The sequence below is a fragment of the Malaclemys terrapin genome, chromosome 10 (assembly GCF_027887155.1).
Source record: "Malaclemys terrapin pileata isolate rMalTer1 chromosome 10, rMalTer1.hap1, whole genome shotgun sequence".
NCBI classification, from domain to species: Eukaryota; Metazoa; Chordata; order Testudines; family Emydidae; genus Malaclemys; species Malaclemys terrapin.
The window spans coordinates 32,149,690-32,164,084 of NC_071514.1; the positions used below are offsets into that span (position 1 = coordinate 32,149,690).

Genomic DNA, 14,395 nt, shown 5'->3' on the forward strand with positions numbered 1-14,395 from the left:
CACACATTAAACAAGGAGAAAACTAAATATCGAATAGCATCCATCCTCTGTACTGAATGTGGTTGGGATCCTGTGGAAAAAATAGCATGCGATCATGTAATTAAAGACAGTGTTATAATGGATACACACAAGGGGGCTGAATTAAACTTGCAGAGGCAACAGTAATCCTGGCATTTCCAACAATTCAGTGCTTAATTTAATAATGTTCTTTTAAGGTAGTTTCTTGTGTGCAGTGGTTTCTCCACAATGCAATACCTATATACCTGAACCTGGACAGACTACCTCTTCATTACATGCCAGTACTGTTCTAGGATAGCAGACCCTTGGATTCCAATCCTCACAAGTGTTCACTCTCACGCTGCTAACATCCTTGATGTTGTTATTGTTGAGTCTATATGTATCTAATAATTTAGGGGGTAAAGACATGTGCACCTGGATTCTTTACTATGCCTGTCAGTGTCAAAGGGTTGAATACTAACAAATTTTATAGAGGTTTATTTGTTCAACAAAATCCATCATGACACATCTAGAGCTTGATCAACTTTGTACCTCTGTACAGCCACCAAAGAATAAATTTAACACGTAACACAATGCAGAAAATGAATATGATCCTAATGTCAAAAAATAATAAGACAAGTGTTTCCATTAGAAGCTGAAACTTTTATTACAGGATAACAGTACATAAAGCACATCTAAAATTGATGTGTTCAATGCACTTAATAAAGGTAATGTAATATTAAAGGTACAAGTTTCTAAGTACAATATAACAACATTCATATTAGAATGAAAATTGGAGTATTTAAAAGACAACATTAAATCTCTTATTTTTACAGTTGTATTTACAAAATGAATCAAAATACTTTTTTCAGGACTCAGAGTAAAATAAACTGTTGAATATAAGCAGACTATTGTAAGAGTGAGTTTAAAAGAAGATTCAGGAAAGTGAAAAGTTAGGTGATAATGGGTAAAGATCATTAGCAAAGTTTTAGTACAATACCATTTTAACATTTCTCTTGATGGCTTATACTTTTATTGTGTCTAGAAAAGGAATTTTTACATACTGTACACATTTACATGTACAGTATAATTTCATTTAAACTTGCATGTATTTACAGAAAACTGAGTGTATTACTCAATGAGGTTTGTGAAGTTCATGTGCTTAATCATCAAACCAACACACATTTGTAATCAGCACTTATTCTGGTCTCTTTATTTTAAACATTTAGTTACAGGAGAAAATAGAACCAGAGGGTTTTGCATAATTTATATAACAACTAAACCTAAACAATCAGGGAGAACATTTTCCTAGCATAAAGTTTATGATGTATATGTTAGTAGATAAAAAATTAAGAGATCCTCCATTGATTGCTGTTTGAAAGTATCAAAAAGGTGATGTGAATCAACAAGGGATTTAGAAATAAAATCATCATGGCTTGTATTTAAATAAGACTAACTCTGAAGAGGTTTTAAAAGTAATTGTCCTGATAGTGTTTGCAATTAAACTTTCTACTTATGAAAATATACCCATGGTGCAGTAAAGTTTGTATTTATTTTCAGGACAATAGTATGTTACTGTAAAAAAAAAATTTTTTTTCCCTTGGATTGAGGGTACAAAAGCAGTGCATGGAAGCCAAGAATCATGGCTTTAAAATTCACTACCTTCCGTTATCAAAAAGTGTAGTAAACAGAAACATTGACTTTAATAAATTGCTCAAAAATCTTTGCTAAAGATCTTATAAATTCAGTAATATTACAGAAAAATTCTAATAAATATTTAAAAAGGTTAATTACCTCAGATATTTGATATCCATCAATTTTGTAAGAATTTAAATGACAGTATTCGTGGGAGGAGAGAGCTGAAGCGAAGAGTAACTCCAAGAAGTATGATTTCTAGATAAATAAAGGTATGTATAAAAATTAAGAAAATATCGAGTTCTATGACTGACTGACAGTTCCACAAACTCCATTTTTGCATTAACTTTAGGTGTCAAAGTCCATCCTTGAACATGCACGTGTGGTTTTAATGGGAATCACATATGCATATATAAGGTCAGAATTTGAACATCAATGTTTCATGAAAGATTTACAGAATATTCCCATAACTGACAATAACTGGAATTAGGCATGATCATGTGACTTCTGGAATGGTGAGTGCCCTCAAATCCTGTTAGATTTAGGGGGTAGAAGGCACCCAGCACTTAGCAGGTTTAGGTCTATATGTCTCACATGGACTAACTGGAAAAGATATCTCTCAACAAGCCAAATAACTACCTACTTCAACCCTTAAACTAGACAGCATTTTATACTGGGGAACTGGCTACATATTTTTCATATGATGTGATATACAGTGAAAGCATTTTAGCAACACAATGGATAATAAACAGGACATAGCACATTTATCATAATATGAACATAGAAAAATATTTGATATCAAATATCTATACTGTTGAAGTAATTTTCTCCTCATTAAATATACTACAGAATAATTTATATAATGATACTATGTATTTAAAGAGAAAAAACATGTCCCAAATCTAGTACTCTGATACAGGTACTCGTTGGGCATATGTAGATTTTTTTATATATATATATACATACACACACACACTCACATATATGTATGTGTGTATATATATATGTTATACTCAGTGAAATTAACAAGACCCAAGGTGGTATTATCTAGGAATAAAAGGGGTTTGTTTTTTGTTCACAAAAGTAACTTATCTAGCACCACACATCAGAAAAAAAACACAAAAATAGCACACTCTAGTTCTAAACAGCTATGTCTAAAATAGATTATATAGTAAAACAGATATTATACAGCATAATGTGGTATTTGATAAACAGATAAATATTTGCACTGTGTAGGCTGTTTATAGCATAACTTTATACAGAATGAAAGCAAAAAAGTTAACTGTATAGAGGTGAGCAGAACAACATTAAATATTATGACTCAAAAGCAGAGACAAAGATAAAGTTGAAAGAACAGAGCAAGAGAAAATGTTTACAGGCCATTACAAGTCCTTAAATTAGTAGTAAAATAAGGAATCAGTTGCTCAAGTTTAAGAAAGCAGTAAACAAGAGATTGCATTTACATGCAGATGTCTAAAATTTGTATTTCTTTTTAAATCTATGCACAAAAAGTCATTTGTTTTTATTGCTTGACATTCAATTATGGCTAGAGTATTTTTAACCTTTTTTTTGTACTTTGGAAACAAGAATATTGTTAAAGGTGCCATAAAAATGGACAACATTGAAATCAGTTAGCAAATAAACCTCCTAACACTGCAGTTCTTTATACATTTTAAAAAGCCTTGTCTGGGGTTTGTCATATGTTAAATATATTTAAATTGGGAAAATACACTGTAGCTTGAAGCCTCCCATTGGCCCAAACATCCAATACAAAAACACATCTCCATAAAAGGAGCAGGCAGACAATACAGTTACATATAAAGAAGCAGCCAGCTAATGTCCTAATAGTCAAAATATTTACCACTGTTCTATAAATTAAACACAAAAAAATGAGGAAAAATTTGGATTTAGAAAGATATTTACAGTACCTATGCCTTTCGTGAAATAAAATTCACTGTATTGCTTATGAATTCTCTGCATTTAGATATCATATAATTAAAGAGATTGCAAGTGCTTGTAAAATTTATGCATCTATATTAAGATAGTTTAGGGGAAAATCAGTATATTCAGCAGATATAAACACGGAAAGCATGCGGATATTGCCTAAAAATAAAGTCTCATGTCATATATATTATGCCAAACAACTTTCTTGTGAAGTGCAGCTCCAACAGATAATGAGATTATGAGGAAAGATATCAAAGTGAATAAGGTGGCAGCAAAATCTAAATGTAAAGAGTGTATACTGATTGCCTGCATAGTCAGAATATTTCATACATTTTTATTTTCACAATGTAAAGGGGCTAAACATTTAATGTGGCATCATGTTTTATTTCATATGTGGATAGAGTATATTTATTGCTCTAGAAGGTTATTGCTATATTCTACCTCTAATAAAGGCAAAAAAACCCCTCTGTCACTGGTAATTACACATATGGAATATAAAGGTAGAATACAGCTTTTATTGTGTTGTTAAAATTCCTTTAAAAACCTGAATAAAGTTCAAAGAATGGAGTAGATACTAGCAAGTATCCTTTTATTAAACGTTACATATTTTCCTCCTCTACCCAGTGTCTTAACATCATTATATTGGGCTGCTATGGTACACAGTAATGGGAGCTGAGCAAATATTACAACCATTTTTCTATAAATGGTTATTTCAATTTTTAAAATTAGTTTTTTCTATTGCATTTGGCTTCCTTGTATGTTTGCTTTCCCCGAATATTCCACCAAATCATTTAAGTGGCAGGAATATTCAAGCAAATGTCACACTAATATTCAAACATGTTCATAGAAGGTGAATTGTAAAATAATAAATATTAATTAATCATAAAAATCCAATTCTAAGGGGTGCACTCTTCCAATTAGGGAATATAAATATACTATGTGTCCTAGGTGTCACAATCAAAACCAGCCAGCACAGCTAAAATTTCAAATATTGAATACTCAGAGAAAACTCCTTATCACTAATTATTTCAGAATATTATACAGTAATTTTTTCCTACAACTAATATTGATAAAATCCATTATCTGCCTGTGGGAGACTCAAATACAGAGCTAAACTGTAGAATAAATGATTCATTACAAACGATGTGCCCAGTTTTAGTAGTAACCCGGTTTCTATATCAGTTTAAGGATCCCTAACTCTGAAGGCTAGGGAAGGGTCTAAGCCAATCATTAGTAGAGCCGGGCAAATTTTTTTTGACCCAAACTTTTTTTTGGAGTAATATGCAGACTTGTTTTGTGAACACATGTTGATTTGGTTGCATTGTTTGCTTTGGATTTTTTTTTTTTTTAAATCTAAATCTTTTGACATTTCTGAAAAAAAAAATTGTCTCAGTTTGAAAATGACTTTTGAAATTTGTTTTAATTTTATTTTAAAATATTCAAACATTTTAAAACACTTGACATCGTAACAATTTTTTAAAAAAGTTTTGATTTGCCAAAAATGTCAAAACATTTCCATTGTATGTCTAACCCAAACGATCCGCCCCCCCTCCCCCCCGACAGCTCAAAATTGCTAACGAATCAAAAAATCCATTGTTTACCCTGTTATCATCAGGGGATCCAGGAAAATACATGCACCAATGTCTGGAGCACCGAAGTATAGAGATACAATTTATCTTGTAAACTGTACACATTGAACAGAATGTTGTGAATGATTTGCAAATATGAACAGAAGGATGTCAACCATTTCAATAAATATTTTTAGACCTCTACCTTAGTCTTTACTTGTTTAAGATCAGCAGTAGGGATTCTCTTCTAACAAAAATAAAAGAGAATGAGAACTGATCAAGAGACCAACCTTATTAGGCAATTTCCTGTCTTAAAACTAAACCTGCATGCATTAGAAAATCAACTGCATAAGCTTGTAGAGTGGTTACTTAAGTCAGATTTCACTAGATTTATTTCTTTACATAAATGTAGAATTGGGATTTGTGTTATACAAGCAAAGGAAAAATGAAAACTCGCAAGAAAATGGAGAAATGATGCTTTTTAAAATAACAATTTAAATCATATAGGTAAGATTTTGAGAAATCACTCTTCTTGCCCTGGTTAAAGAGTCTCAAAATCTTGCCCATTGTTTTTGTAATTGCTTACCTTAATCATCTTCTACTTGCTTTTATTTTAGGTACAAAAGAAAGCAAAGCAAAGCAACTTCATCAGTACTTCAGGGCTTCCAGAACCCAATATAGATATATTTGAAAAATCTTACACTAAATCCATAGAGTTTTGGCACTGACAGATTAGACTTTTCTGTTTCCGGCTACTACTACAATTGCTGTAAGACTTAGATGTGGAAATGCAAAGATGTAGGTAGCTGCAGTGCTTCTTTAAATGACATATTTTTGGTTTACAGTGAAGCACATAGAGCAACAGCAGGAAGGTCTAATAACTTGTTCTTCTGGTATGCTTCTGGTTTGAATGGTGTTCTGTGCTATGTGACTCAATGTAAAGATTGAATAATCATAGCATTTCCACTCATAATGCATATGAAAAACTGAGTTCTCTTTGATAATTATAATTTAAACATCGAAGATTCATTTTTTGTTACAAAACACTGAAGTTCAACTTGACATAAACACTCCTATGATTAAAAAATGGTAAACAGTGGGTCCGGAAATGAAATTTGAATAATGATTTGTTTTCCAAGAATGTTTACAAAATTCAGTATGATTTTTAAAGTTCTATTCCTTCTTTTCTTTAATTTTTCATTAAATAAGACTGATGAGTAATGGGCTGGAAACTCAAATGAGGCACACATGGAGAGTTTAGACACATAAGAGTTCTACACAGTTCACTTGTGCCTTGGAGGGATGATGATATATTTTTCAAAAAGCAATTTGTCCCAGTAGTACTGGCCACCCTGTTGAAGAGTTTTAGTTGATCCCTGAGCACATTAGTTTCTGACTCTTAAACCCAACTCTGAAATAATAGGGCTTCTATTGTTGATAACAAGATGGATTGTCATTCACAGTTAAGTCAATCATAAGGTGCTTATTTATTTACCCTTTTTGTCACCAATCAGCACAAAGAACTGTCAGAAAATAACTTTTATTTCTCTTTTTAAATAAAAGAAGGGCACAAAATGATTAAACAATTAATTTTTATGACAGTGGCTTTAGGATTATTATCTGGCTGCCCCTCGACAACAAACAAGTGATTCAATCGACATTCCTTAAGAAAAAAAAAAGTAAAAAAAATCCTGTACAAATATGTATTTTTCCCTGAGGGATAAGGTTACACCCGCAAGTGCTCTATGTACATATTGCACTATAGAGGAATGAAGAACATGTGCAAAAAAGCAACAATGATCAAATTACTAATTACTAATCAATCCTTGTAATCATGATTCTGCTATGTCGTCTCGCATTTTGGAATGTCGTAACACAAATAGCTATATTCCTTTCATTAAAAACTTTAAAAAAAAAAGGAGGAAATAAAACAACTCCCCCCCCCCCCCCGACACCTCTACTATGGCACATTCAATGAAATAAAAAGTTTTCCAAAGACAAATAGACAAATTCCATCAACAAAATAATACAAAGTTCGTTCATTTGTTTTTTGTTTTTGTTTTTTAGAAAAATTACATTACTTTCTTTCATTGTTTCACATTACAAAATCTTTTTTTTTAATCTTTACACAAATCACATTTTATTGCAGGAATATTTCAAGTGCCATCAAATATTTATAGAAGGGTTAAAAAAATAGAAGTCTCTCTAAAGTGGTCCAGACAAGGCTTTGTATAGAATAAATCTTTTTTCCACCTTCTATTTTTGAGTTAAGTATTTTGAATACATTTTTTTTATTCCACTGACACTGAACAGCCTAGAAGCAGACGCACACACATTCATGCATGCGTGCACACACGCACACACACACACACTCAGACCTTGGTATCCATACTATGATACATAAGTTTTATAAAGAAAAACCAAACTTAAAAACAGCATCTCATATCACCTCATCCAATAGTTATTAAAAAGATGAACAGCATCAGTCACAAAAGTACACCAGAGTGGCCCAACTGATGCTGTACAGTAGTACCTCTTCTATAAGAAAGCTTGAGAATGTTTCTGTGCCTTAGAACAGAAAACTGGATATATGCCAACAACCCAAGACAATTTCTTTACAAATTATAAGGAACAGCTCACTTAAGAGGAATAATTATTCCAATATCTTCAGCTATTCTCTGTAATTTCACATTTTTTTTTTTTTTTTTTTTTTTTGTGGTAGTGAGTTGGGAAGACTGAAAGTTTCAATACATCTGACATTCATTCACGGAGCATGAATGTGTATTTCAACTTGATATACTGCTGAACTTCTGGTCTTAGGCCCTACTCTCAGATGTTCTTAACAGACATAAGTCATCTGCCAATGTCCTGTTCCTATACTGTCGATTCATTATGACTAGCTATATTTTTAGAATTATTCAACATCCCTTCACAAAAAGGCTCTTTGGCAGCAGTAGTCTTTAAGTACATCTACCGCCCTGTTATCCTCAGAAAAAAAATCTGCCATCACTAATGGCCTGATTTTACAAGGTGCTGAGCACTCAGCAGCTCCCGCTAAAGACAGTGAGAGCTACGAAAATCAGACCACAAGTTATACGGCTTTCAGTTGGGCCTCTACTTGGCTTCTGGTGCAAACATAATTGCTCCTGCAATTTTGTGTTCCCAAGGAGTTGCATCTAGTAGCTAGATGTCAAACATACCATCTGTTTGCACTCACAGACCAGGTAAAGTACTGTTTACCAGAAAAAAAAGAACAAGGTAATGACTGAGAAAAAGGCCCAAAATATTTAGCATGGTTACCTTACTTACTGTCAAAAACAGGGTTTGTCTCTCACTCTCTGGAAAAGATCAAGTCTTAATAGCTATCCATTAGCTGACACTGGAATTAAGTTTAGTTGATCTTTAAGCGGCTAGCACCTGAGGCTGGTCACATTCAGAAATCTTTTGTTAGTAAAACGTCTGCTTTAAAACTAAATCCACAAATACAAAGATCAGAATGGAAATGTCACATCAGGCTAGTTATTCCAATAAAGTAAACAATGATTCCAGAAAACGCAAACTAATAAGAACTGAGAGATATATTTGACTGTTTTTAGCAGGGAGATTTTTCTGGCTCATTTTAAAGATTAGGGTCTCAATCCAAAGCTCCTTGCATTGACTGTAAGGGGCTCTGGATTGAATCCTGGATGGTGAATGACCCTGGGGGGGGGGGGGGGGGCATACAGGAGGGAAAGAAGGGCGTACGCCATACTCCTCCATGCTCTTTGACAAATCCCTCTCATAACTCCAGCCTTTGCATTCATGAAAGAACAGGGACTTCTCCCGAAGTCTCCATGGGCACATCATTGTGAAGCAGTGTAGAGAAGGTGAAGCATTGTCCCATCTCTATCAGCTAGCAGAGCAGGGCAGGGACACTAGGGAGCAGACTGTCCCATCAGAGGCACAATCCATTAGGGCAGTGTTTCCCAAACTTGGGACGCTGCTCGTGTAGGGAAAGCCCCTGGCAGGCAGGGCCGGTTTGTTTACCCGTCGCGTCCGCAAGTTCGTCTGGAAGCGGCGACCAGTACCTCCCTCGGCCCGTGCCACTTCCAGCAGCTCCCATTGGCCCGGAGCGGCGAACTGCGCCCAGTGGGAGCCGCGACTGGCCGGACCTGCGGACGTGGCAGGTAAACAAACCGGCCCAGCCCGCCAGGGGCTTTCCCTAGACGAGTGGCGTCCCAAGTTTGGGAAACTGCATTAGAGTGTAGCAGCTCCATACAGACCTCAATGTGGGTCACTGGTTAAATGCAACAATTCAAGCCTAAGTGAGAGATGTTCAAATTATAAAAAAGGGAACACTTTATTTTGGCCATAATAACCCATTATCCTAATTCTCCCCTTACAACCGTTTTACATCAGTGTAGCTCCATCTCCTCCAATTACTCCTCAGTTAACACAGTGAGAGAGGAGCATTAGGCCCCATAGATTTAAAGAGACACAGTCAACTTGAAAATCATCTGTCTTGAGGGTTTTTTTTCCATAATAGTTACTTACAACAACTACAGTGACTATAAATGAAATGTTAGTGAAAAAATATTCCTCTGTCTTATTAGTTTACTTTGTCTATATACAAAAAATGGTCAAATGCACAATTTCACTGTTTTCCAAAGTTTCTACTTTGCTGAAAAGGCCCTTATTAACCTCAATGAACAGAGAAGCATAAAACCTTACGAATTTTAATAAAACAACAAAAGGCAATGCTACTTTAAAATGTACTCTATAAAAATGAATTTGAAAGACAAAAAACTTAATTTTATTAACATTCAAGTTGGCAGTGTCCCTTTAACACAACGTGTTGAAATGACTGCTATTAATTGTTAAAGTGTAGAGGCTCCAATTTGTCCAGGTAAATATACCATTACTGCCATTTCAGTTTTAAAGGAAAAAAGGATTAAGTAGGTTATTTAGGTATTTTATATATCTATATATACACACTTTACCACACAGATTAGTCACACATCAAAATCTTTTATTTAAATCGCTCTCCCTATCTCCTTCCTACACTAAAAAGAAAAAAAAGTTATCATAGGAAAAGGAGCAGGGGCTGGATGGGTAGTGTAAAAACAATTACAACATGATCTTATACTAACACCAACCTTAGAAAATAAAGTTATTCATATTTTGGAGCACATCATAAGGTCTTTGGGACATGAGCTGCCTTTATTATATCTTTCTACAGTGCCTAGCAGAATATGGTGATAGCCCTGAGGTGCTACTCCAATATGTTAACAATAACATTAAGAAACTGTCTATATGGAAAAATGCAAAGTTTCACTTTGCTCCCAGGTAGCCCCAATTCAACATCCCAGTTGCTTCCAATTCAAAGGGGGCGGTTCCAGCTTTGCAGTGACTGTTAAATTCCATTTCAGGCAAGCCACAGCTGCATAACACTTCTGACATGGGTGTAGACAACCGGAAACTAAACATTTAGGGATTGCATTAATAAAGAAAGAAAACTGAATTTTGAACAGATTGTACATCTCACTAAGGTAATAAGGGGATAAATTTAGTCCAAAATGACTCATTAAAGTAATATTCAGTGGGTATATTATGATATTTTATCTCTGGCTACCCATATATAACAGAAATTGTCTACACTCCTGTCAGGCTTCATCTAATCATGGGAATGACACTGAGGCAGAAACGGGCTTTCCACTGGCTGACTGAGGGCAGAGTTAGCCAAAGAAGAATTCCTGGATTAACGTTCTGGTTCAATTGAGCTGGAAGATCAGGCTGCAACCCTAAAACTACTCTTCCAAATAAATATGGGGAGGGCTCCCTTCTCGTCCAAGCTAGATAACTTATCCTTAATGTTGTTTAATATGGCTCTCTCATTCAGAATTAGTTTAATATTTTTAAATCTGACTTTTCTTCTCTTTTGGGACAAAATTCTGCTATCCATATTCAGGCAAAACTCCTCGTAAAGGGAATAGTAATTTGCATAAGTAAAGACTGCAAACTTTGGCCCCTTATTAGTATAATGCATGGATCACAATCATTTTTGGAATTACACAACATAGGTTTATCATCTTACTGCTCATTCTATAGTCCACTTTCATGATTTCCAGGCTTTATGTAGAATATAAAATGCCTGCTTTCTATCAAAAGGATTGTGCCTTTATTTTATCAGTTTGCACTTATCTGATAAGCCTTAGAGAGTGCTTCTTTCCAAATAAACCTAGCTGTTTCTAGAGCCATACAGATGTGCTCTAAAAGCAAAGGACTTCTCTGTTGTGCTGTGCTGGATGAAATTGCTGGATCTTGGAAAACAGCCTGCTGAAGTCGGTAACAAAATTCTCAGTGACGTCAATGGGACTAGGCTTTTGCTTTAAATGCATTGTTTACCATGTGGAGTTTAATAGTATGTAACAGTGTATATAACATACACAAATTGTTTTGTGTATGTATTACACTCTGGTCAACATTTTCAAACATGGGTTCATAGTGTTGGGCATCCATACCCATATTTATAAACCACAATTAATGGCCCGATTTTCAAGGGTGCTTCACACTTGCAGCTGTGATTGACCTGCAGATGCTCAGCAAATTTTTGGCTGTGGGTGCTTGGCACTTTTGAAAATCAGGGTTTTTTATTTCAGAGTCTAAATATGGATTTAGATGTGCAATTTTAAACAACCAGATTTGAAACTTTTGGGTTGTGTATAAAAATAAAAGCACCCTTTAAAAAGCAGCTGGAAAGCTAATTTGATTTTAGAAAATGTTCATCGTTTTCAGACTCTAAAAATCAATGTAATCTTTTCAGGATGTGACCAGCCTCTCTTGAAAAGTAATGTTGAAAACAGCAGCATAAATACCTTCTAATGTATCAGTACCTTCCAAACCTTTTCAGTTAAACTTGAATTTCTGGTGCACATGCAACACGACAATGAACACGCTAGCATTTAATTTAAAGAAAAAGGTGCAAAATGAAAGTGCCTTATCAATTCAACAAGAAAAGCTATACCAGTAACTACTTTTTATATTAATTAAAACAATATATAAACAATATCTCTTTTGCTATATATAGTCTTCATGCCCATTTACCCTGTAATATATTATAATGCTATTGTTGCTATTGCTATGGACCCTTTTCGTGCCATTCTGCCTATTGGCAATCAATGGTAGATGAAAAAATTCGTCCTTCATGAAACAATGAGCAAGTTGTGCAAACTGATGCTGAAACCTCTGCAGTACACACCAGTCGCTGGACTCTGCTGTGATCAACAAATTGATTGTTCTGTTGAAAGTCTGTGGGCAGTGAACTACAAGGAAAAAGAAACCTTCTGAGTTTAGTACCCTCATTCTGTGTAAACAGAGGTCAAAGATTGAGAAGTCGAGACAGAAAAAGGGTCCATATTTGTAGGCATAATGGAAATCATATGCATGAGAAAAACAAGTTCAACTTTGTTTCATTGTTTCCCATCCTTTGCCTGACCCCGACTGCCAAAAGATGTGCAGTGTGTTGGCTCCCTAGGTCTGTGCAGGGCCATATAAAGTGTCTTGGTTTTATTTTTTTTTTCTTTATTTTAAATGTTTGTACTTCAGACATTCTAGAAGTGCTTAGGTGATATATTTACCCATCAATTTGCATTGCTGGCTCAAATTCTGAAGTGAACAACTCCTTGTACAATGGAGGAAAATGAAGTCGCACAATGTCTGGGTATATTGCTTTAAATGCCATAAGTTTTTCTGTATGTCGTCCACACAGTGCTCTTAAAGTAGACACTTTGCATATTAACTGGGGAAAAAAAACACACAAGAAAAATACAGTCATACACAAAACAGGCTCTCTTCTCTGCTGATTTTGCTTTTAGGATCAACCACTTCTAGTTTACCTTGATTGTTTTCCTTAAAGATGAATTTTAGCAGCTTAAAGATGCACTTGCTTGTTTGATTCAAAGAGAGGAAATCATTAAACAGCAGGGATTTTTTGGGGCCTAATTCCATTTCTGTAGTAGGGCTGAAATAGTAACCTGTGTGGCAGAAACATTCACTGGGGTAGTTGGGGGAACAGAGAGGGAAGGTATAAAAAGAGGAGACACTTGACGGCTTTTCATGAAGCTCAAAGTTAAAATTACATTTCTCTAACCCCTCTAGTTCTCTCTGCCCTCTATCTCAACCTTTTCTTTCCCCTTCTGGGTTCTGTTAGGAAGTGGTTGAAACTAGGCAGGCTGGATTTTGAACAAGCAAGTCTAGAAAAGGAGAGGGATGCAAAGGACCAATGAGAGCTGTTAGTCAGGCAGTAATTATGCTGCTGTTACTAGTGTAGAATGCTTTCATGTTCAGAGGATAAGGCACAGTTTTTGGTGCTCACCTTTGTTAGAATTCCATCTTCTCGGTGATTCTTCTGCAGGACATGCTGAAGTGCTAGCTGAATCTTCTGTTGGAGTTTTTCGATTTTTACCTTCTCCTGAAGCCATGAACGATCTAAATGTAAAGGAAGTGAATATTTCTGGTATTGCACACTGGCATCACAATATGCAAAGAAATGTTCTTAGAGCCTATGCTACATTCATCTTTCCTGTTGCCAACCTCCCTTCCATTCCAATGGAGTTTTATACAGGAAGTATAAGAGGATCTCAGCAAGCTTGAGCCATATTTGTTAATGTGTCACATGCTAATAAGACTGTATTACAAAATTAAGCTAGCAATATTTTCATCCTGGAGACGACGAGATTATGTAATGAATGACTAACCAAAGGATCTTTGTTGCAAGGTTTTCTTTTTGACGCACAGAAAACAATAGAAACAAATAGTTTTAAGAAAAGCATATTTAAAAGAAATCGTTCCTGTGCACTTCTTGGCAAACAAGGAGCATTATATCTGACATCGCCATGGTGGCAGAACCAAACAATTCTGTGGTTCTTGCACTAAGAAAACACAACACTAAATACTCTTGAGCTGCCAAATGGCATGATAATGTAGCTACCATTCTGCAAATCAGGGGACACCTGCCACCCTTATTCACATGGTAATACCTTGCTCCTCGAGGAGATCCATTAGTTTCAATGGGACTACTCACAGAGACATGTACTACTCAAACACAGACTAAGGGCAACAAAATGTGGGCATATATTAGGATGAATCGTTTGAGCAAAATTACCCTGGCACCCACCTTTAAATATATTTGTTAAAGTAAAATCCAGAGTAGGAAATGATTAGCGAAGGGGCATACAAGAAGGTGATTACATTACATGCTTACGGGTTGCCTA

General features: G+C 35.1%; 1 protein-coding gene across 3 annotated transcripts in view; it reads right to left on the minus strand.

Moving 5' to 3' along the window:
* Positions 1-639: 639 nt before the first annotated feature.
* RORA (RAR related orphan receptor A) overlaps positions 640-14,395 on the minus strand; it is a 558,226-nt gene continuing 544,470 nt past the window's right edge. For 2 of the 3 annotated variants that reach the window (XM_054042165.1, XM_054042167.1), the window contains 3 exons: positions 13,498-13,610; positions 12,761-12,921; positions 8,859-12,445 (listed from right to left, as the gene is read on the minus strand). In XM_054042165.1, coding sequence (XP_053898140.1) covers positions 12,289-12,445; positions 12,761-12,921; positions 13,498-13,610 — 431 coding nt within the window. In that variant the 3' untranslated portion in view covers positions 8,859-12,288. Of the gene's footprint in view, positions 1,891-8,858; positions 12,446-12,760; positions 12,922-13,497; positions 13,611-14,395 lie in introns of those variants that run through there. The other variant, XM_054042166.1, reaches the window with a different exon arrangement.